This window comes from Emys orbicularis, chromosome 11 (assembly GCF_028017835.1).
Source record: "Emys orbicularis isolate rEmyOrb1 chromosome 11, rEmyOrb1.hap1, whole genome shotgun sequence".
NCBI classification, from domain to species: domain Eukaryota; kingdom Metazoa; phylum Chordata; order Testudines; family Emydidae; genus Emys; species Emys orbicularis.
In genome coordinates, this window is record NC_088693.1 from 47,178,856 (window position 1) to 47,204,321 (window position 25,466).

Sequence of the window (25,466 nt, forward strand, 5' to 3'; positions counted from 1 at the left end):
GTATTTAACACCATTATAAATGCTGGAGGCAAAGCGGGGTTTGGGGTGGAGGCTGACAGCTTGCGACTCCCCATGTAATAACTTTGCGACCCCCTCAGGAGTCCCGACTCTGTTTGAGAACCTCTTTTCCATCATTTCCCCTCATCCTGGTGTTTTTGTCCCCTTTACCATATGCACTCTTCTCCTGCTGTGTTCCTATCGCATTGCTTTTCTAATAGCTTTCAACCCCTCGTGGCAGCTGCTATTCAGAGAAGCTTCCCTGACAGGTGGGGGTGCAAAGGATGGAAGGAGACTTAGCGCTTCATCAAATCAGATGGCAGTTTGGTGGCAAGGTGCAACTGACACTGCTCTCCTGCCCCACAGGCTAGCCAAAATTCTGAGTGGGGCAGAACTACCTGGTGTGATTGTGCTGCCCAGGAGAGAGAATGCTGAAGGGGTAGATTAAAGGATGTGTAAGCCCCACCTTCTCCACACAGCCAATGGGGGAGGGAGGAGAGAGACACACCCCCACCCCTTTGTTTACATGGCTGTAAATTTATTCAAAAGATAAAGTGAAAATTCCATTATTACTGGTCCTAAAATTAACCATGTAAATCAACACAAAGAAAATATCCATGTTTACACAAAAGGATTGGGGAGAATGCAGGAGGAGGAGGAAGAAATAGCAAGAGAACGTGCTTACTTGGTCACCACCAATCTGTTTTTCCTCATGCTTTCTACTCCCGGTTTCTCCCTCTCCGGTTCCCCTTTCTTTCCGGTCTGTTTTTTTGACTTTTTGTTCACTGCTTGACTGATTGTTTTGGCACAATGCTTTGGCAGCAGCTAAAAGAGGATGAAAAAAAATCTTAGCCACTATTAGATTAAAAATAAAGTTATGGTTCAGGTGGAGTATTCATCACAAAGAAATCCACACTTTATATGTTGTTTAGCTGAGTATACAATTCCAGCTTAGGAAAGTTCTCCACCCCATCCTCATTCACTTTCAAGATATGCCCAAAACGAAAACTGATTAGGAATACAGCTATGAAAATGATCTCAGAGTGTCTGAACACTTAGAGAAATAAATAGAAGAGAATAAATGCCATGGAGTAATTTGATAATATATAAAAAAATATGTGTGCGTATTTATATAAAGAGGTGGGAAAATAACTTGTTTTGGTTCACTAGCATTTCTGAAAAAAATAAAAAATTCAAGTCGGGTCAAACAAAATGAAAATTAAAAAAACAATGAATCAAAAAGTCAACAAAAAATTCATTTCTGGTGAACAAAATATTTTGTTTGACCTGGGCTAAATTCACAAAACAGCCAAAGGAGGAAGTGGTGATGGTGGTGCCACGTCCCTTATAATGTATAGCCCCGGTTCTTAGGGCAATCACCCAGGGTATGGGAGATACCCACATTAATCCCCTCCTTCTGCCTAGAGAAGGGCTCTGAAGTTGAGTCTCTCACTTCCCAGGAGAGTGAGTTTAAGTCCCAGAAAAAGTATGTTTTGGCTATCAAATTCATGAATAGTTTCAGGTTGACCTAAGCTGTGCTTTTCAGTGAATAAATTATTAGTCAAAAAAATGTCACCCAGTTCTATTTGTATATAGATGTGCACACAACCACAAGTTTCTTGATGGGCTCTGTAGATTTCTCAAATGTATCATGAACTATTAACCCATGTTAAATAAACAGCAGGTAGTACACATATATATAATGAAGTGAATTTTCAAGACACTTAGCACAGGACTGTGGAAAATTTTAGGTTGCAACCAACCTGTAATATAGCATAATCTTATTCCTAGTAGATTTCAACACCAAAGATTATATATTTGCTTTTCATGTTATTTATTTCCCCATCACCACCAAAACCCTCTTCACCAAAGTGCCGACCTTACCTTTCCCACATAAGGCACCTCTTCCTAATCAAATCTTTGACCAAATAATCTCTTCTCTCTTCCTATACTTCTTAAATATAGCCCATCAAAATTACTTGCCAAATTCTGATCCTCCCAATCTTAAAGCACCTTCCTTCCCCAATCAACAAAGCAACAGCCTGACAACCCTTCCATACCTAAACCTGTCCCTGATCTTGACACCCCCTAAGTCCATATTATACACAAAACTTGCAACACTGGTCTCAAGTCTGGTGAATTACTCAAAGCTTAAACTGCTATCCAAAGATGTGTTGTCAGTCAAGTTTTTGAAAATAAAGGTGTGACATGGTTTTAGTGTCAATTATGCCATTATTCCTGTTCTTAATGGTGATTTTTAAAAAAACCTTCCTTCTCATTACTCATTGCCTCCCAAACCTCCACCGTTGATCCCCATCTTTGGAGAGCCTCTCTGCAACTTTTACTATTAACACTTTCTCTTTTTCTCCACCACCACCACAATGAACAAAGACCACACAACAGCCTTTTAAGCAACACCAATCCTATTGTGACAGCATAAGTCCTCTTTTTGCATAAATCACAATTTATAAATAGGGCCCTACCAAATTCTCGGCCGTGAAAAATGCATCACGGACCGTGAAACCTGGTCTTTTGCGTACTTTTATCCTATTCTATACAGACTTCACTGGGGGAGACCAGCATTTCTCAACCGGGGGTCCCGACCCAAAAGGGGGTCACAAGGTTATTGTAGGGGGGTTATGATATTGCCACCATTACTTCTGCACTGCCTTCAGAGCTGGGTGGCCGGAGAGCGGTGGCTGCTGGCCAGGTACCCAGCTCTGAAGGCAGCACCCCTCCAGCAGCAGCACAGAAGTAAGGGTGGCAATACCCTGCCATCACACCCTTACTTCTGCGTTGCTACCTTCAGAGCTGGGCAGCCAGACATTGGCGGTCGCTGGCCAAGGGCCCAGTTCTGAAAGCAGCAGGGCAGAAGTAAGGGTAGCAATACCATACCATGCCATCCTTACTTCTGTGCCGCTGCTGGTTGTAGCGCTGCCTTCAGAGCTGGGCTCCCAGCCAGTAGCTGCTGCTGTCTGGATGTCCAGCTCTGAAGGCAGCGCTGCTGCCACCAGCAGCGCAGAAATAAGAGTGGCAATACCGTGACACCCCACACACACACAATAACCCTGCAACACCCCCCACAACCACCTTTTGGGGCAGGACCCCTACAGTTACAACACTGGGAAATTTCAGATTTAAATATTTGAAATCATGAAATGTACAAGTTTTAAAATTCCATGGCTTTGAAACTGACCAAAATGGACCGTAGCTTAAAAATTAATGGTGGATAATATTTATTTTAAAACCAACATTTACAGTGTACGTGGAATTGAACTACAAGCTTCTCAGAACTGTCTCAAATGAATAAAACCTATTTCTAACAAAACATTAATTCTCACCTGGTCACTCAGTGTACACTGTTCCGTGCAAATATCTGTGATAAGATTTCGAGCCTGCTTAGCCATTTCATCCAAGAACATGTTACACAAGGAAAGACTGCGATCTCCAATATGATGTCGCTATCAAAAAAGAAAATAGGGAAAAAAAATGGTTTTCCAAATTTCTGCCAATCCCATAATATACCTGCAACAAGTCTACGTACTGCAAATAGGGGAGTTAGGACTAAATTCCTGCTCTTTTAGCTCCAAAAATAAAACTTCCATCACTTGGGCTAAGGGAGATATTCCCTAGCTGCTGCAATAGTAACACAACCCTTATCTTCTCTTCGACCGGCTAGCCAATAGAGGGCAGTGACTCCCATGTACGCACCTACGCATGCATGTACGCACACATACTACCAGTATATTACATACGGCTGTACTACAAAACAGTTATTTTGAGTGTGGTTAATAAAAGACTGGTCAAAGAAAAAATTCTCCATATCTTCTTTCCCTCATCCACCACAAAAAAACCCAACAAAGTTTAAAAAAAAAAAAAAAAAAAAGTGTTTTTAAGCAGCTAATTTAAATGTTAGCATCTCCTTAACCAAAAGGTTGGATATTACAAGCCAAAACACAAAAATCTCAAAAAAAAAATTTTTTTTTCAAAGGGCATGGAAAAACATGAAAAAAATGAGTAACTTCCTGGAATTATCATCTCTTCTTTTCCATTTTGTTACTTTTCGTTCATATTCAACAGCAAAGAGGGTTTTTTTTTATTATTATTTTTATTTTAAGCATTTTCAGTACTGTGCAAATCACTAGAATAATCACTGATTGGTGGGAAACAACCCATGTCTGGTCGTTAGAGCTGAAAAATAAACCAGGAGTAGTTGACATATAAGGTATACTGGAAGAAAAAAGAATGTGACAAGTTTTACTCTGATACTTCCTGTGGTAAACAGATTATTCTCTCTGAATTATCAATGCTATTGAAGCCAGGAGAGAAGGCACCCAATTAAAATACTCTGTGACTATTTGTTTAAAATATAGTCATAGTTTAAAGTGGGCTAGGTCACACATGTTTACAGACAAACATGCGCAATAACATACCTCTGAAGTAGGTCAACTGGTGACTAGGGAGCATTATAAAATGTATTTAAATGGTCTAATCCCCAATATTTGTTAAAAATAAATTAAATTCCAGCATGGGCAATGATGGATCCAATACTTATCTGAGATATCACATGTTCAGAGCTTAAAGTTACTGTCAACATTCAGGCATGTAGAAACACATGTAATCCACTGATATTTCTTCACAGTTACATACCCCATTCCTCAATAGTTGCTGAAAACTGTCAAAGCCAGCGAGCCATGGGCTACCAACGTTGCCAATGCCAGTAGAACTGCACTGCTAACAGTGGGTATTTTTTGTCAAAATTCCCAAAGTGCAGAGTAAACATTAATTTAAATGCTCCTGCCCCTTCTTCATACATCAAAGCAGCACATATGCCCCCTCCTCTCATTACTTTTTGCAGATCACCTTTAAGTGATTAGCCTCAGAAGCACTGCAGTCTAGTGGATTAGTCAAGGATATGCACATCATAAATCCTTAGTCCTTATAGTTCTGGCACAGATTAGCTGGGTATGCTTGAGAAAGTCACTCGGTTTCCCTCATCTGTAATATGTGGATAATGATATTAATCTACGTTACAGTGGTGTTCAGAGGCCTAACTAAATATTTGTAAAGTTAACAATGCCAGTCAGAAGAGAGATGAGTAGAACTCAGGTGTTCTGAGTTCCCAGACCAGTGCTTGTTATGCTAGGTCATGTGACCTGTTGGGATGTTGGGGAAGAAGGGAGTGAACAACCACCACCACAGCATTTGGTAAGCCTAGTGAACTTCTACAGTCTATACAAGTTTGGAGTACAGTAAATTACTGCATAGTGGCTTCAACATTTGAAACAGTTGTATATTAAAACAGAAAGATAAACCTACTGTGCTTGTACATCCCAAACACACATTTTAAACCACAGATCAAACAAAATCTTACTGCACATCTAAAGAAACTTACAATATTCACAACTTTAAAACTAGTAAACCAATTCACACCTCTCCCTAGGCTTCAGAGCCCAAGCCACAACATTTACACAGTCCAAGTCTGTGGACCCCCAACTCTCAGCCTCACTGCCATGGGATCCTGCTTGCTGTGTAGATGTACGCTTAGTTTTACTCAAGCCACTGAACAGATCCACCATGCAGCTCTGCTGTATGCAGCTTGTGGGATTTAGCATATTTGGTTTTTGCTCAGCACAGCTCTAGCATTATGCCTCAATGAAAACCCTTCTTTCACTAGTCATGTTTACTTTTTAACACTTACAGTACCATTCATTATACAGTATAATAAAGATTAATTTTTCAAATTGGTAATTGTGACCAAATTACACAATTAATGCACTAAATTCAAGCTGTGTGTTAGCTGTAGCGACATTTTCTGGCTATAGCTAAATTTACAGTAACTACTGTAGAGTAGACAGCAACTGAATCTCTTTACTGTTCCTATAAATTGTTCTGAAAGACACTTCTTGTCTTGAATGGAAATTTTCCTGGAAATTTTTTTGTGGTTCTCCAATGTAAATAAAGTTTGCAGCTGTTTAAAGCTGAGTGGAAAGAATGGTATAGATATACTGGGAGAAGGAGTTTAATGTTTAAATAAGGGAAATCCAAACCATGCATATTTCAATAAATCTCTTTTATTCATTTAAGTGTTTTCAGATTAGTTCTGAGCAGTACGAAGGAATACTTCTACTGGCCCCAAACAAAGAGGGACAGATTCATCCCTGGTGTAATTCCAAAGTCAATGAAATTATACCAAGTGTATTGAAGGATATATTTCATTATAGCATGAAAATGTAAAGAATACTGTGAGAATAATCCTTGCTTTTCTTTATCATTCTATCCAAAGGTAGGTCACAGCATAATGAATTCTTGCATAATACTATAGTTCAAAGTCAGTGCCTTACAAATATTGTTCAGATAAATTGTTATAATTTATAACATAAGGCACAGAGATATCAGCTTGTTGTTTCCTTTTTCATTATATGGTTACAAGTTTTTAAATGTTTACAAACCATTTATAAGAACAGTCTTTACATTTTAAATGGACATATGGCACCAATTAGCATCCATAACCAGATACAAATGATATACAATGCAGGAACCAAACAGATTAACCTACTCACTTCAGTCCATTCCCCGCGCCACATACCAAAACAAAATATTTTTAGATGAATACTTAACTTTAAATATTTTATTTTGCCAAAACTTAAGTTATTTAAGAGAACTTTACAGAAGCTGATAGGGCAATGGACTAGTAGTGAAGAGTTTTTCGGTATTACTCAAACCATTAACCCACTGAATAACTCAAGGAAAGTCATTTAACCCCTGCGCCTTAGTTTCCTTTTCTTTGAAATGGTAATAATAATGCTTATATACCTTGGTAAAGAAAGGCTAACATAACTGCAAATTATTAATAAACCAACATGTGATCAACATCAGTAATATTCTGCTTTATTCCCACCCAGTCTGAATTTCTGTAAACTAACATAATGGTATTACAGATGCATCATTTCAGTGATGCATCAGTGCGGTGTACTTTTAAAGTGCTAATTAGCGGAAAATATTTTAAACAAGGCAGTATAGATAATTAAAATCACACAAGAACATCCGCATGAAGTATTTTGAAATTACCTCTTCTGGACACAGCTCATGGGTGCAGCTCATAAAGTGGGTGCAAAGCAGCGGGAATGCAATTGAATACCTCGACTGAGAGGGCAGCTCCAAACACTGCTGAAACATCTTCTCAAAAGCACGACTATAAAAACTGTTTAGAAATGGAAGTTAAAATTTGGTATTAATGTAATCTGATGGTTACCTTTCAGCAAACAAATATTGTAAACATTGCCAGAGGCTGTAATGCGGTCTTCATTTACTCAGATTAACTCTAATGATTACAGTTAGATTTCTAACAAAGCATAGTTCACCTGCCAGGTAAGAGTGTGTGCGCGCGCACACAGACACCAGAAATGTCACTGCAAGGCTTTACAGCTATGTATTCAGTCTATATTTCTCAGCTATGAAATACTGTGTGATTTTTAATGCGACAAACAGCTTTTTTTTTGTTCCGAGATTTACAACCCTACATTTGGCCATACTGAAACACATATTGCTTGCTTACGCCCAGTTTACCAAGCATTCTAGATCAGTGACCTCTTCTCTTCATTTACCATTCCCCAACGTGCCATCTGAAAAATTTATCTGTAGTGATTTTATGTTTTCTCCCAGGTCATAGATAAAAATATGAAATAGTGCCGGGGCCAAGAAGCGATTCCTGAGACACCCCATTAGGAAACACCCTGTTCAATGATTCCCTGTTTTAATTACATTTTGAGACCTATCAACTAGCCATTTTTTAATCCATTTAAATGTGCTATGTTGATTTTGTGATCAACCATAGTACCCTCTTACATCATATCCTTCAAAATTGCTATAATTTTCCCCAGTGTCCGTAGAATCGACTAAAAATTATTTTATTTCCACCAGAGGGATTCTTGTTTAGTTTTTATTGTCCCATTAACGTAGGCATGTTCCATCAAATAAAATGTCCTTGTTAACAGAGTGATTCAGAAGTGCATAATATTAACCTAATTTGGTCCTCAAGGCATTAAACCAGGGGTCGGCAACATTTGGCACGCGGCTCGCCAGGGTAAGCACCTTTTATTTACCTGCTGACGTGGCAGGTTCGGCCGATCGCGGCCCCCACTGGCCGCAGTTCACCGTCCCGGGCCAATGGGGGCGGCGAGAAGCCGCAGCCAGCACATCGCTCGCCCGCGCCGCTTCCCGCCGCCCCCATTGGCCCGGGACGGCAAACCGCGGCCAGTGGGGGCCGCGATCGGCCAAACCTGCCGTGTCAGCAGGTAAATAAAACTGGCCCGGGCCGCCAGGGTAAGCACCCTGGCGAGCCGCGTGCCAAACGTTGCCGACCCCTGCATTAAACTAACAAAAGGGTATGGTGAAAAGAGAGTTTAGCACAAAATTTCTAGATGTCAAGAACAAAATTAAGCAAGGCACATGAAAAGAAGAAATTCTATACACCAGGGGTCGGCAACCTTTCAGAAGTGGTGTGCCGAGTCTTCATTTATTCACTTTAATTTAAGGTTTTGTGTGCCGGGGATATATTTTAACGTTTTTTAGAGATAGAAGGTCTATCTCTATAAGTCTATATATAACTAAACTACTGTTGTATGTAAAGTAAACAAGGTTTTCAAAATGTTTAAGAAGCTTCATTTAAAATTAAATTAAAATGCTGATCTTAAGCCGCCGACCTGCTCAGCCCGCTGCCAGCCTGGGGTCTGGGGTTCCGTCCACTGGCTCCTGCCAGCCAGGGTCCCGGCTGCCGGCCCCGCTCAGCCTGCTGCCGGTCTGGGGTTCTGGCTGCCGGCCCCTTGCCAGCTGGGGTCCCAGCCGCTGGCCCCGCTCAGCCCGCTGCCAACCTGGTGCTCAGGGTGGGGGGTGGGGATGTGGGGGGTGCAAGAGTCAGGGCAGAGGGGTGTGGGGGGGCTGGGTATGTGTGGGGAGTGCAGGAGTCAGGGCAGAGGGGTGTGGGGGGGCTGGGTATGTGTGGGGAGTGCAGGAGTCGGCAGAGGGGTGTGGGGGGGCTGGGTATGTGTGGAGGGTGCAGGAGCCAGGGATGGGGTCGCGGGGGGGGATGCAGGGAGCTGGGGTCAGGGCAGAGGGCTGGGATCAGGGGGGTGCTCCCAGCCCCCTGAGGAGCTCACGGCAGGCGGCTGGAGGGATACGCTCCACTCCTACCCCCCTTCCCCCTGCCTCTTCTCCGCCTCCTTACCGGTCTGAGCAACGAGGCCGCTGGGGCTGCTCTTCTCCCCTCCCTCGCAAGGGCCATCGGCGGCAGGGATGGAGAGGAGGCGGGGCTCGATGCAGCACGCTGGGGGAAGAAGCGGGGGAGGGGGAAGCTTGGCTGCCGGCGGAGCCTGCCCTACAGCAGCAGCCAGCAGGACCAAGCTTGCTTCTGCCCCCTGCCCCCACCAGAGAGAGCGGTAGGCGGGGGGCAGAGAAGAGCGGGCTGGGTCGGGCAGGATTTTTAGATGTCAAGAACAAAGGCTGAGTGGGACCCCGGCAGGCAGCAGCATGCCATTAAAAATCGGCTCGTGTGCCATCTTTGGCACGCGTGCCATAAGTTGCCGACCTCTGCTATACACCAATGCTAGGAGTTTTGGTAATAAACTAGAAGAATTGTTCATCTATGAGCATAAAGTCAATCTAAATAATATTACTGAAACCTGGCAGAAAGATTTGCAAGACTGGAATGTTAAAAATAAATTGTTATAACCTATTCTGACAACTCAGAAGCAAAGGATCTTGAATACTTATGGATCAATGCACTAACAGATAAAGCACAAGATTGGATAATAGTTGGTGTCTGCTACAGACTATGATATCACAGAGAACAGGATGACTGGCTGCTTAAAGTACCTATATATAATTTGTAGGAATAAAAGCTGCATTATCATTGGGATCTTTAATATGAGTGAAATATCCTGGAGGTCTCAGACATACGCTGGTTGCTAAACTGTACTGCTACATCTACACTACTATTGTTACTGATGCTAGCTAGATTTAAGCTAATACAAGTATGCCTACTCATGTTACAATCACGCCTCCACTTGCAGTAAAGACATACTCTCAAGGAGCTCACTCTATTTAGTTTATCAAAGATAATATTAAAGGATGACTTGATCAAAGTCTATAAGTACTTAAATAGGGAATGGATTTGATAACAGAGGGTTTTTCAATCTAGCAGACAAAGGTACAAGATCCAATGGCTGAATGTTGAAGCTGGACAAATTCAGACTAGAAACAAGACACACATTTTTAGTAGTGAGGGTAGTTAACCAATGGAACAACTTACCACTAGTTGTACTGAATTCTCCATTGCTGGATATTTTAAAATCTGGAGTAGATTTTCGCAAACATGTGCTCTAGTTCAAGCACAACTATTGGGCTTGAAACAGAGATTAATTCACAGAAATTCTATGGCCTGTGTTATGCAGGTCAGACTAGAAAATAACTTACGGTTCCTTCCATCCCTAAAATCTATAAAGCATTTCTAATGTAACTTTTGCTATTGAACCAAAGCTTTGCTTCAACTTCAGTGCTAATTCTAGGCACTTTATTTTTGTATCCCCCATCCCCCCCCAAAAGCCAAATATTGAACTTAGCTATTTCTAATTAACAAAATGCGAATAAAAGCATTTCTGAATGACATGCAAGGTTTGAAGCACCAGTTCAAGTCCAAGTTTTGGACACCTGATAAAATTTATTCTTTACCAGGCACTTGACTCTAGACTGATTTTATAGCAGAGAGAAAACATGCCTTGTTTTCCCCTTCTCCTGTAAACCCCCCCCCCCCCCCCCCCCAGATTTGCTCCAGTTAGCTCCCCTTCTTCCAGTGGACCTGGAGGGTAAAATTGAGTCCTGAAGTTGAAACTGTTACAGCAGGAATAAAAGTGATTTATGGTCTTCTATTTGGCTCCCATCATGCAGAAGCAAGCACTGTTTCTCAATTAAAACAGGATGAAATATAATTTACAATCTGTAGCTCGTGAAAAGCCTTTTTCCAACTTACATATACTACTGTTCTGAACAAAGGATTTTGTTTTTAAATACTATAAAGTATTATGGGGTTAAATTCAGCTTACTTTGGGAGGAGAGGGTATTTTTATTTTAGCTGACACTGATTGATGAATTTCATATAGTTTAATATACTTATTAGCCAGGATCCTTATGATAAATGTACTGCAAATGTATAAATAAGTAAATAAAAAGTAGAGTTACTGCCTGCTTATCAGCTTTGTTTGAGAAACTTACATGTTGAAGGGCAAACTCCATATCGGCTAGGCAAATGATGGATAATCATGGGGACTGCTGTTGCCCTTTGAATGAATCAAAGCATACGCCTGCTATATGGATTTTCAATGAGGAACACACACAAAAAATCACTGCTGGATAAAGTTACTGTAAACAGAAAACCAGGAACTCTATCATCCACTCTCCCATTGCTGGATCTTCCTAGATGATATGCTGTTTAAAAACTGCATGTGTAAGAGGCTTAAAGTAACCAAAGTTATAAAGACAAAGCTTCTAGAGTCAAATTAACGACATACCAAAATATAGAAAGGTCTGATGTTTCCACCAACATCTCCACCAAGGAATCTACCATTTTTGTGTGGAAAATAATTGTATTCATCATCTTTCCAAGTTCTCTGTGGTCGGCAAGACTAAGTGAAGCCTTAGACACACTGGTGTAGGCCTGTAAGGACATAATAGAATAAGGACAATAGTTTAATAATATTAAGATTCTTATATTTATAATTAACTCAATCAGATAATGTGGATATGTAGTTGCATATAAGTTATTAATGCTTCTTTAAACTTCTCTTCAGCCCAGTGTAATTTTAAAGAGTGGTTCAACCATGTATATGACCCATGCTTTTTAAAAATATCAAAGCTTGGAAAAAACACCTGTCTTCATCCTCCGTCCCATTTTTTTTTTTAATTTTAGAACCCACAACACTTTACAATCAAATTTACATATTAAGGTGTTGCCATAATTTCCTGTTTGAAGGCATGGTATGACAGCAACAATGGGGTAAAGTTTCTGGACCAAAGCAGTACTCTCTCAGCAGAGCATAGAGTGTTCCCACATAGCCACTGCTAAGATACTTTTGGCCACGAGATGGTATCCTTCCACTTCTCTGCCTCTTCCCTTAACAAATCAGATTTTTTTTTGGAGAGGAGAGTGTAGACTATGAGAAGGTATCAAGTTGCATAGGAAAAAGAGCATAGGCCAAGTATGGAAGCGGGGTGTGCATGGAAACCAAGAGTGAATTGGAGGTAGCTGCATAGGTATGTTTCGAGGGGCGGGGGTGGGGGGAGGAGCAGGTAAGGTTTGGCAGGGTAGAGATTCAAGTGCAGGGGGCTCAACAGGGGATTCTGGGTGCGTGGCTTGATGGGGGGGTCTGGGTGCAGGGGGCTCAGTGGGGAAGTTCTGGTTGTGTAGGGGGGGTCTCGATGCAAGGGTGTTGGGTGGACGGGGGGCAAGCTCCCCATACAGTGACCTTCCTTGCTGCAGCTAAGAAGTGATGGGGGCAGGAAGCAGGGGAGGGGTGTGGTGCTTCATGCAGCCACGGAGGTTCCTGGGGATGGGTCTGAACCAGACCCAGCTGTTCCAGGGGAAGAAGAAATCCTGTCCTCCCCCTCACCCCCCAGCAGCTGAACCAAGTGCAGAATTCCAATTCCCACAGGAGTAATTCACTGTCACTCACCTGGGTTGTACACTGCACAGACGCTTGGGAAGCAGTTCAGCCACCTGCCTCTCCTAGGTCGCAGCTTTCCTGCCCTCCCCTAACACAGCCCATGAAGGAGAAACTGACCTGCTACCAGAGAACGCCTGGCTGACCCCCCCGCAAATTCCTCTATGCCTCCCATTAGGCTGAGGGAGTGCGGGGGCGAGCAGCAACTCCAGGTGCTCTGTGCCTGCTGGTCAGTTTCCCCACATGGGCTGTGTGGTGAGTCAACAGGAGCTGCTCCCTCCCCTCCCCTTACACAGCCCATGTGGGCACAGTGACCAGGAGGCACAGAATGCCTTGTCACTGCTTGCCCTGCCTCCTCAACTTTCCTCCATGAGGAGGAAGCAGGACTATGGGAGAAATCTGGGCACCCCCCACCCCACGTGTCACCTCTGAGACGTATCCAGTATGGGGGGATGCCCCTCTATGCCCCCCCCCAATCTCCGCCCATGGATAGGTGAGAGACTATAGCATGGCCAATTGATTCAAGATAGGCTTTGTCTTTTTTTTTTTTTTTTTGCAGTAAAAAGTGTGTGTGTCTGTTATAGCATAACTAATGTACATTAGCTATCACACAGTAAATTCCTAGTGGACATAAGACATTGATGGTAGTTCATTCCAATATGAACTGGAAAAGGAGTGCTTGTAATGACTGGAACCTATCCTAGGGCAGATATATTTTTTTCTGATCTGGAGTTGATCCGGGCTCCTGTTAACTACCATCAGCAATGGCATGAATGATTTTTTCCTCGCTTATTAGGTGGCCCAGCCAGATGTACAGGGATACAGCATATTCAAGGCTCATTGCTGCCTCCTGCTGTAATCTGCCTCTGATTAGCCAGTCATCCAAGTATGGGTAGACATGGACGGAATGATGAAGGCAAGTGTTACTATCCTGAATCTGAGGAGGCATATATATCTGTTCAGTCTTCTGAGTCTAGGATAGGATGAAGATTCCCTTTCTTCTTCGGAATAAGGAATTACCGGGAATAAAACCCTCTCCTCCTGTATTACTCTACACAGGAGCTGTAGAAGAGTTTGCAAAGTATTGCATTTTTTTTTTTAAGGCTTGTGAGAGAGGTCCCTGAAGAGGGATCGGAAACGGAGGTGAGTAGCCAGGAGGGTGTACAAATGGATGGGATAATTATAGGTGATGACATACAACACCCATTTGTCTGAGGTGATATTGGACCTAGCCTGATGGAATGAGGCATGGTGGCTCCCAAAGAGTTATATTTGGCAAACAATCCTGATAGTTATCTCTTTCTTAATTCAAATAATTTTAATAGATTATAGTAAATTCACGCCTTCACTCAGGTTGTCAATTTCAAATTTAATTTTAAATGGGTTTATTTTTTAAAATATACCTGTATTTAATTTAAAATTTAAAAACATTCAATTAATTTTTTTTTAAATAATCAATTTTTATTCACCGTGAACCAGAAAAATCGCCAACTACGGCCATTAACCAGGGGGATGAGTCCGGCCCGGGTTGGGCAGGGTTTAAACCCTGATAGTTTGCAGTCTAGGCATGGTGGGAGGCCCAAGGCATCTATCCCTGCTATAAATACTGAAAACTGAATGAAGGGGATGGGAGTTTTTTGTGGGGGGGGGGGAGGAAAAAAGGGGGAAATTTACAAATCAAAAATAAGGAGGGTTAAGATAAATTTGCTTCACCAAACAAACAGTTTGGAAACTGCGGAGTCTGAAGCTCCATAGGAGTAGCAGGTCAGATGCTTGCTGGGTTTTGTCTCGTTGCCGCAGGTGGTAAGATACTAAGGGAGGAGTTGCAGTCAAATTGCCCTTTATGCCTTTGCACAAGACGACACAGGTTGCATGCACAGCTCTGCTGGACACTGCAATTCAAAAAAGCCCACTTCACACACATCAGGCACATGCACACCTACAGTGGGATCCACACTGACACGATTGGTTCATCCAGCCACGCTGAGAATGGGAAACAAGGAGCCTTTGACAGACCAAGAACCTCTCTCCTACTAACTATACCTGTTCTCTTGCAGATGTAGGGAGAGGAGTAGATATGAGGAACAGCTGGACCCAAATCTGCCAGCAGTCCCGGACTGAAGATGTTCAAAAAATCAGAAAGGCTCAACCTCACTTTCTGCTCTCAATGCATGGGCATAAGCCAGCAGCTACTTGGGCTGATAGGCTCTGCAAAACCCATCTCTTGCAAGTAATAAGAATCTAATTTTTCCTGCATTTCTTTGTTGTGTCTATCTAATTCTTGATATATAGTTTTTAAACAAATGCTTCAATTCACTTCTTAAAATCAAAAAGACATACTACTCATGAACAGTCTTCTAACAACATATCAGTGACTGATGGATGGAAAACAAATGGGTGGCAAAAAATACTTCAGTTTTGTGCTTCTAAGTGGTAGCTATAATCAGAGTTTTAAAAAAAAGGTTTTAAAGCTTTGACAAATGTCATGTACTGTCCTTTTTAACATGCTAGTAGTGATAGTCCAACTCTATTGAAGTCAATGGCAGAACTCCCACGAAGTTCAGTGGGGCCAAGACTTCAACTTAGATGTTTTATGGAAAATTTGATATGTAGAGGCTTATGTAGTGCAGCCCACAGCACTTTTTGAATCATAAGCCGTGTGTTTGTATGTATTGTCACACAGCAATTGGAGAGAGACTGTAAAATGTAGAAAAATTATTAAATAAAAATTGACAAGGAAATTCAGGAACAAGTGTAGTAACAACCTAACTTTTTTTTTACTAGACATTACTAGATTTCAAGTTGCCAGTGCCCCCTTTAGCACAGACAATGTTATAGTTATTCTCTTTTTTCATATCAGCAAAGGGTGAGTTACAAAGCAGGATTTACAGTATGCCTGTATGAAATTCATGTATTTACAGAAAAGTGCTGAAAAAATGCAAGGCAAGAACTATTTGTCATCAATGGCTGACAAGTTATTGCGACTTATATTAGCTTCCATTTATATTTAAAAATAAATTGTACCCTTCCATGTAATGCACTACAGGATAAGAGTCTGATATGTAATGGTATTCAGATTTATGCTTAATTGTAACTAATAACGAAATCTAGGTTCTCCCCCCCATAACCAATTTTTGTTGAAAGTTAAATATTTTTTTAAATAGACGTTTTCTTATTTCTATCACAACAAAGATAGTTCATTTGAGGATCTACTACCTCAGTTTTGGCTACTAATGTTCTCTGTTGAAGAGACCTTCCAGTTCTTTTTAAAACAAATATTGCTGCAGCTCCCTGCAATTACCAATAAAAACGTGTTATTCTGCTACTGTTGCAGAGGTTACATGTGAGTAAGGTAATTAAAGAATTTCAGTCACATTACATGTGTAGCCAAAGGTTTCCTGGGTCCAAATCCAAAAAGGTCTTTGAGCATGTGTTTTATTTGTGAAAAACAGTTACATGAAAAGGGAAATCCTGTTTTTCCAATCCTGTTTTTACAGCTTCTTTGCATAGCTGAGGGAAACCAGGCTCTTTATGGTATCTTAAAAATACTTTCCCAGAAATATGATTGGCCTGCCAATTGACAATCTGGAATTTTGCTCAGGAAAGCTTGCTTGAGTATTCTTTGCAATAAAACACTCAAGAACAGGAGGGTTTGGAATATTATTCTCTTAATATTTGGAAGTCTACAGTGATTTTGTTAAAAACCCATGTCTATGCCAAATTTCATTTTACCTATCTAAATATTCTTCCATGTCAACAATACATAGTATTTTTTGCTTTCTTGCTTAAATGGTTGTGCGGTATTGCAATGTGATGCTTAAACAGATGTCACATTTCAGGGAAAGGAAAGCGCTACCTATGCAAAGTTTGTATTTCAATTTACATTTTTAAAAGTACTTTGGGGGTCTACTACAATTACGGGTGTGATAAAAGATGATGAAAAGTACGGCCATACATTGGCAAGTGACTATGTAAAAACAGCAGTCATTCAACAGATTTGCTTCACTGTGTGTATTCAGAATTGCATCTACTTACTCTACAAATATAAAACAGTTTTAATTACTTTTTAATCCTATTAACACTGCAGAGCCAATATTACTGGGATTCAGAGCACTGTATTCTATTTTGGTTCAAGCACCAGATTTGTTAACTAAGTTCTAATGGCAGGGCTAAATTCTGCCATTAGTTACATCTGTGCAGACTCATGTAAGAGAAAAATTGTACAAGTGTAAATAAGATCAGAACTTAGCTTGAGGAATCTGTATTACCCGTGATAATGCAAGAGCCAGAAAGAACACAACTTTCAGATCCAGGGTTGAATTTCCAGAGCTGACATTTATGTGAAAACCACTAAGACAATACTAGATATGCCATTTATACTGATTATCTCAAATGCAACCAATGAACAATGCAATGGAACATAATACAGTTATATACACTGGCACCTTGTTAATATAGCTGGCCACACTATAGCATTAAGTATTTAGACACTTGAATGTTTATTTTTTAATTCTTAGTTAAAAACCCTACAATTTTCTTTCTGATCTGTAATAAATTCAAAGCTAGAGTAGAAATTTCCTGCCTGGAAAAGACTTATTCCATTTGTGAAGCACTGTGTAATGTAATTTAATGTAAAGCAACAGTTTTATCAGAAAGAAATACACTGCATTATTTTCTCACACTATAAAAAAAGTCTATAAATTCCTTTGGTTGAATCAAGTACCAGTGTACTGTGTGGTGTATTCAGGTGTCAGTATACTGTGTTGTGTTCAGTATATTTGATTTCTAAACAGTATTAACTGTATTAGGTATTTACAAAGACATACACAGAAAATATAAAGAATAAAAATAAAATATGTCAATGGATTATCTACTTAAATTTTATTTTGTATCAGTATATTAAGTTGTCCTTCTTTGAATATCTGTCACTCATTTGCAAGATAAACACAGTTAAATAGGCAATAATTTAAAAACAAATTATTCCTTACAACATACCTGCAAACGTACACACATTTAAAACTTACCTGCAATCTAAACCAATCTAATCTCATTCCTCTGAAGTCGAACACCTCCCCATCTTCAACTGCATCAGAAAAAAATACAGACTGTAAAATAAAATCTTTAAAGAGTAAATATGAACACAAAAATTCAATCACATTTTTCTAAGGACAATTTTAATAACAGGTCTCTTAATGATCACTTTCTTTCGGAGAATAAGGTTAGATTTGGTCTGATAATTTACTAAAAATTATTCCAACCCAGCATATATGATCGTGGGAATAAAATTACCTTTGAGTGGATAAAGCATTTATCTGTATGAGTTATGAATAACACTCACTTTAAATGAAAAAGTGGGACTACTACAAGAAAAACCACGACAGTTTTGTCAAAGCTGCAGCTAGACACACAAAGGCTTGTGTGTCTATCCTAAGCCTGGTAAATGTATGATAAGGACCACACAGCTGCTTTGCAGACCTCTTCCTCACAGCCTAACAGGTGAAGTTGCCTCTCAAGGAATGGACTCTGGTCCCCTCAGAGTAAGAAAAGCAGTAATACAATACACTGTTATCCTAGATTGTGTGCACTGACAATGGTAACTTAAGATTAAACTGAAGGAGTCCCTTAGGTTAATAACATGCCTACCAGAAATTGAATTTATTGTAGTCTAGTTTGACATACCACTACACGAAATTTGACATACCACCACATTACATTGCCCTGACATGCCCACTGGGCAATAAAGATGATGTTCTGCCTATTGTGCATTTTACAGAGAAGACAAAGTAATTTTTAATACTTTCAATGCTCTATTATCCCACCATTTTTCTTCCTCCTCTTTCACTTAATCACTTTGATGCTATGTTGCGGCATTCCAAATTCTGTTCACTGAAATCAGTGGAACACCATGACATAATGTATGTGCAGCAGCAATGAAAGTGCATTTTGCCTGATGTAAGTGTTTCACTCATGCTTAAGATTCCAGGTACACTCTTTCCTATTTACAGATGTGTCAGCAACAGCAATGTGAAACTTACTTGAATACTAATTTCTGAAAATCAGAGCAGGATTCCTTCCAGTAAATTTCCCTTTGCTGAATGTGCACTGATGTATCAAGCAGATGGGGTTATACAAGACAACAGGAAGCAAACAGGAGGAAGCAGAATGGAGAGAAGCAGCCACCATACAGAATGGGATTAAGAGAAAATATCTCTGATCCTAAAACACCAGAAAGCCTGAGCTTCAAGGTAATAGAGACTGAGCTTCAGTTGACTTTTGCGTGAGCTCTTCATCTGAACAGACTTACCTTGTTTCACACTCAGGGAAGTCATAGTGTTTACAAAGGAGGACATGATGATTGACTCATCTTCAGGGCACACTGAAAGATTCTAAAACAACAATGGAAACACATCAATTGCTTCACAGAAACAATATCAAGAATAATCACATCCACAAATTTAGTAAATACACAGTGGTTTTTTTAAAACTTATTTTTAAAAAGTTAACTTTAAGAACAAGAAAACAATATCTTTAGAGGCAGCCTTCATTTAGGAGACTGGTGCAAGTGGTTCTGGAACCAGTAAACTTTTCCAAGCTGTCCTCAGACAGTGATAAGAAAAAAATATTACAATCCCTATGTAGCTGTAAATGGATTTAAGCAATGCTTTAGTAAACAGTGCACTGTTATGAGCATTCTAGATAAAGCCTCCACACTCTCCAGCCTAGTCATTCATGCAATAGTCACTACACATTTTTCTGTTCCTAGTATTTTGCTGACCTAGATGGCCACCTGACCTCTCTGGATGCAAAAGTTAGACCAGGCAAGCTGCAAGACAGACTATTAAACACATGATCACACTAGCTCACCACCTTGCTTCCTATTAAATCCCACTTCAACTATGATTTCCACATCTAACAGTTCATGAACCGACAGTTAGATATGATTTATACCAGTAGTTTTCAACCTGGGGGTCCACAGACTACATCTAAGATTTCCAAAGGGGTCCACACCTCATTTGAAATTTTGTAGGAGTCCGGAAACAAAAAAGGTAAAAAACCACTGATTTATACCATTTGGAAGATGAGATATGAAGTTTTCAGACAATATAAAAAAAGTATTGTTTCACAGAGATAGCAGTTGTTGTAAACACTAAGACCATATTGCAATGGAAGACTACTAAACCACAACAGTAATTTTATATGATTCTGATTATGGTCAATATTCTTGGGTTTTTCCCCAGACCTGGAGTTTCAGGAGATACTGGATCTCACCACTTAATCACTTCAACCTATCCCTGTGTTTTTGGTATTGATCAAGGACTAAAAGTAGTTAACCCCAGGACTCAACCCGCTATTATGATCATTTCCTCATTTCATGGTTCATCTTAATGTACATTTGTACAAGGAGCTCAAATGTCATTTACTGCGTCTAGGAAATAATCTCTCAGTGGTCACTGATGCCAAATTCAGAAAAATTTAATTTATACCATCACTCCGGAGCATGTAGATGAGAAGAAATAAGAGTACAACTTTTACAGTTATAACTTTTCCAGATAATAGATAAGGATGATCTGATGACAGGTGGAACATATATAAGCAGCAAAAAGCAGGTATTTAATTGCTAGAAGCAAATAAATCATTCCAAATCAGTAACTCCAAGTATTCACTTAGTTTTAAATAACACAATATAAAAAAAATTAAAATGTAAACAACTGTGGAGAGTTATTTATTGTTTTACAGTATTAAGGTTCAATAATTAAAGGAGAATTTACAACACATTCAACCTAATTATAAATCTACAATCTAATTAAATAAGAAATGAATGCACTCATGTGGACGGAAGTACAGATTAGCAAAATGTGAGCTCCACCTACTGGTCACACAAGAGTATAGTCTAAATACAGTAGATCACCGTTCCATACCTTTGTCATCCTCTAGGTGAAGAAAATAATTTGGCTAATATTGTATTAATCATACTAATTTCCAATTTCTTTGAGCTTTAAAAACAAAACAATTTTCACACGATACCAATTTTATTCCTGGCAAGTTATTTTACATAAACTCAAAACTTGTCTGCTTTGCCTTTTGCTTTGGAAATTTCATTTGCTGAATATTATCAGCATATTTAATACTATCCAAAAGAGACAGGGTCCTGGCCTTCAAGAATCACATAGTGAAGTCTGATTCTGAGTTCTGTTGCTTAGTCTCCCCATGCCCTTGACAATGATGAGTGAAAGTCACTTTCCAAATATAAACACACACTATAATATATATAGTCAGCAGCTTCTTTGATCTGAGAGTTTTGAGCCATCCATGCTCTACCACTCTGGTTTGCAGGCATGGCCACTGGTATTTTAGGTACAGCTACTCTGACAAAATAAATGGAATTTTCTTGTGATATCTCTGCATTCTCTACCCTACTGGCTTGTCCTAACAGGCAAGAGATATGACACTAGTGAAGAACCTCATCTCCAGTCAGTTACATATACTTCGACAAACTCCTTTTGAACAGATGGGAGAACTTGAGGCACCTGCCTTGAAGCACTGAACCTCTTTGTTTCTACCCTTTCAGGAGCTAGTGAAGACAGGGACTTGACTTGGGAGATGATGTGCCCAGGTGCTATGATATCAAATGTGGAGAAACCTTCAACCTAACGGGCTGAGCACTATCACATCCAGTGGGGATGAGAAACAGATCTCTCTCAGATAGTAAGGCATTATCAGCATCTTGGAACACACATTTATACTCAGATTGGCCAGGCTTCTTATCTATGAAACCGTGCGAGGTGTATGTAAAAGTCCTTCCCTATGAAAAAGCAAAGATATCCATGGATATCAATAGAGGGTCCTGTGGCACCTTTAAAACTAACAGAAGTATTGGGAGCGTAAGCTTTCGTGGGTAAGAACCCAATGTCCATCTCCATGGTACAGGGTTGTCTCTCGTGTAAAAAACCAGCAACTTAGTAGGTAGAGGTATTGCAAAGAGGTCCATATATTGAAGGTGGCCCCAACCACCCCCCCGGAGATGGGGAGGAATCAGTGAAGTTTGTGAGCATGTTCTCCTTTGCGGTCAGAAATTTCTTTTGAGACATCTGCAGTTCCACACCTAAAATTTCCCAACACAGAAGACAAAATGTCTCTCCTTGCTCTTTGAAGTAGAACATTGGTATGACACTCAGAACCCACTGAAGTCAATCGGAGATTTGCTGTTGATATAGACGGGGCCAGGATTTCACTGTACTTGAACTGTAACCACATTTTAGAATATTGGGTCTGTTAGTGTGCAAAGAACATACAAGATCCTTTTGGGGAACTGTTTTGTGAAGAGGGATTACTAGAGAAACCAAGTGACATAAGCGCTGAATCCCTCTGCATGTGCTTTCCACTTCATAGTGAGTGCTTCCATATTTACAACAACTGTGAAGCCCTTTCCCCCTGCTGTAAATGACCCTCAAGCTAATACAAAAGCATAACATCAGGCCCTTAGTCAAAAAAACAAACAAACCCACCACCACACACACCTCTCACTAATCCTTATCCCCTCATCTCTTTTGTGAGGGGACGAGGAATAGAGAAGGTTGTGGCAAAGCAACTTCTGACAATACCTACATTCCTCAGATTTCCTTCACATTGGCCAATCTAGTGGTAGGCGTGTGAGTGAGATTCCACCAGCATAATTTGCAAGCTTCTTGCTGATAATGGACAAGAACCAAGAGTCCACAAAGATTTTATTAGATCGGTCAACTGCCTTTGATATTGCTGATCATAAAATGTTGCTGGCATAGTTATGGTACCTATCGGTGGATGGATGGATGCAGGCTTATAAGGGGTGCCAGAGGGCTCCAGTCAGTTAGTTTCTCCCTCCTATTCAGCATGTTTGTGAAGTAGTATGGGCCAAGGTGTCTCCATTATGCTGATAAACTACATCTTATGACTACTCTCAGGGCAGCAATTGAGGGCACTGTTCTGCTTCCCAGAGATCTTATAAAGAAGAAATATCACAAAAGAAAAAAGACTATCACAATCTAATCAAAGGCAACTTAGTGCTACTAAAGGCATCAAGCCTTATTGCTCTATGTGGACAAATAAATACATATAAACATTTTCAAGTGAGATCAGAAGCAATAAGGCACAAAAGAATATTATTCCTGAGGAAAACAGTCGAGGGAACTGTTGAGAAATGCTGAAAATACAGCTGAAAAACCTAAAGTATTTGCGTAGTCTAGATCCTGTCAGATCCTTTTTCACACTGATAGAAGCAGGAATGTACTATACACTGGTGAGGTGGTTCAACAGTTTTACAACTCTGAAGCTACAGGTGTTCTTGCCAGTCAGTTGGTGAAAGAACACAGCCAGGAATCTTAACCTATTTCAGTTTGTACCTTTAGGTGAATATAGATTTTTTTTCATCAAATGCAACAGATAATTTAAAAAAAAATTTTACATTAACAAGGTAATCGAAGTCCAATCTTTATAGCACAAAGCTGAACCATGAACTAATTTGGTTTGTTTTATTTTGCAATATTTATTATTTAAACAGCACAAATGCAGCAATCAAAGTTTTATACAAAGTGAGATGCATTTCTAAATACCACATCAGAGACAACAACTAAACAAGCTCTTTGGCAAACCTGCACATTTTTATAAAAACAAATGAACAAACAACCTCTCACCTGCACAAGTTCATTTAAGACCACAGCATCAAAACCTGAGAGATACTGCACATAATATCTCTGCATCACTGGTCCATATTTTCGCACATGAGCTCTGAGCTCTTCCATGTAGAATATCAGTTCAGCTATGTGCCTTAGGAAGCAAAAAAAGGAAAAGTTTACAAATACAAAAACATACCCCTCTTGAAAGAGGTTAAGATAGAGCCCTTTCCACTAGAAACACTTGTTTATAAAGGATTTAGAATAGTTTATTGGCTTTAAGCTTTCACTGTTTTCTTTTAAAAAAGATTATTTACTAGAGTCTTTCAGTGAACAGGGGAAACCAAGAAACTATTGGTCTCACCTTGTAGAGCTGAGTTTCTGTAAGGAGGGACACCAAGAGGCCAAAGGGTAAAAAACATGAAGCTCTGGCCCCAAAGGAATGCTTTTAGATCAAACTCTATTCTCCAAAGAAGCCCTCCCTCTCCCACTAGCACCCAATTGAAATGTTTGTATCATCTATAATCAAATTGATTAATTCTGTGAAATACAACTTAAACAATACACCTCTACCCCGATATAACGCAACCCGATATAACACGAATTCGGATATAACGCGGTAAAGCAGTGCTCCGGGGGGGCGGGGCTGCGCACTCCGGTGGATCAAAGCAAGTTCGATATAACGCAGTTTCACCTAAAACGAGGTAAGATTTTTCGGCTCCCGAGGACAGCGTTATATCGAGGTAGAGGTGTAATTACAATGGTGAGGCTTTCATACTGGAAGTTCTCCCTACTAAAAAATAAATCCATTTACAAGATAAGATCAAAGTTTCCTTATCTGCTGGAAACAGGCTATGCCTAGTAGTTCCCACAATGAGTTATACTATACAAAGAACTAGGGAGCAGCACCATCTTGGGGCCTGTCTACACTTGAAACACAACAACGGCACAGTTGCAGCACTGCAGATGCACCACTGTAGCGCTTCAGTGTAGAGACTCATTACAGCGATGGGAGGGGTTCTCCCATGAGTGTAGTTAATTCACCTCCCCAAAAGGCAGTAGGTAAGTCAATGGAAAAATTCTTCTGTCAACCTAGCACTGGAAAATTAGATCTTATCCGTCACTCAACGTTCCCCAAGTGATAGACCTGGATAGACTTAATTTTTTAGCACAGATCTGGCCTTAGACCAGTCCTGCACAACTCGTAAAGCGGCGAGGGCCATATTACTCCAAAGAAAACAGCTGAGGGCCAACCCCCCCCTGCCCCGCCGAACCCCCCCCCCCAGCGCCATCCAGCCCCCCCCCCGAAACACAACACCTCCCCCCCCCCAGCGCTGCCCACCCCACGGAAACACCCCCCCCCCAGTGCCACCTGCCCTGCGGAAACAAACCCTCCTTCCCCAGCGCCGCCCCACCGAAACAGCAGTATTGAACCTCAGTAATATGTTATAGCGGGCCCCTAAGGTAGTATAATTAAGGTAAAAGAAAAATGTCTTTTTGCTAGAAATAGAATAAGATCTTCCCCCCACTTTGTAATCAATTGCCCTGTTGACTGAATGAGGTAGGCATGGAAGGCAGGCACCTCCAGACAGCTGCAACCCTTGGAGAGGGGATGGGAGCCAGACCAGATCAGTAGAACAGGTCAGCCACCAATTCGCCGCTCGCCTCCTCTGCCCTCCTCCCCCGGCTCGCCTACTCACCCCCCGCCACTGCCATCCCGCTCGCCTCCTGAGCCCCACATCCCCCCCCGGCTCGCCTACTTACCCCCCGTCACTGCCCACCCACTTGCCTCCTCAGCCCCCCCTCCCCCGCCGCCGGCTCACCTGCCCCCCCCCCACTGCTCGCCCGCTTGCCTCCTCAGCCCCCCCCCCCCCCCGGCTCGCCTACTCACTCCCCGCCCGCTCGCCTACTCAGCCCCCCTCCCTCACCCACCGCTTGCCTACTCACCTCCCGCGGGCCGCACAGTGAGCCCACACGGGCCGCAGGTTGTGCAGGCCTGCCTTAGACTATGGCTCCCAGTATTGTCTGAAAACCGTATCTGTTAATGTGCTAGACATCCACTTAATTTCAAATGAAGCTGTGAACTGATTGCCAGGTAGTTACTTGG

General features: G+C 41.0%; 1 protein-coding gene across 2 annotated transcripts in view; it reads right to left on the reverse strand.

The window, feature by feature from the left end:
* The window catches only part of NCKAP1 (NCK associated protein 1), a 107,345-nt gene that overhangs the window by 29,444 nt on the left and 52,435 nt on the right, over nucleotides 1-25,466 (reverse strand). For both annotated transcript variants that reach the window (XM_065413201.1, XM_065413202.1), the window contains 7 exons: nucleotides 23,381-23,513; nucleotides 19,015-19,096; nucleotides 17,735-17,793; nucleotides 11,562-11,707; nucleotides 7,069-7,201; nucleotides 3,339-3,458; nucleotides 683-822 (listed from right to left, as the gene is read on the reverse strand). In XM_065413201.1, the coding sequence (XP_065269273.1) occupies nucleotides 683-822; nucleotides 3,339-3,458; nucleotides 7,069-7,201; nucleotides 11,562-11,707; nucleotides 17,735-17,793; nucleotides 19,015-19,096; nucleotides 23,381-23,513 (813 nt within the window). The remainder of the gene's footprint in view (nucleotides 1-682; nucleotides 823-3,338; nucleotides 3,459-7,068; nucleotides 7,202-11,561; nucleotides 11,708-17,734; nucleotides 17,794-19,014; nucleotides 19,097-23,380; nucleotides 23,514-25,466) is intronic.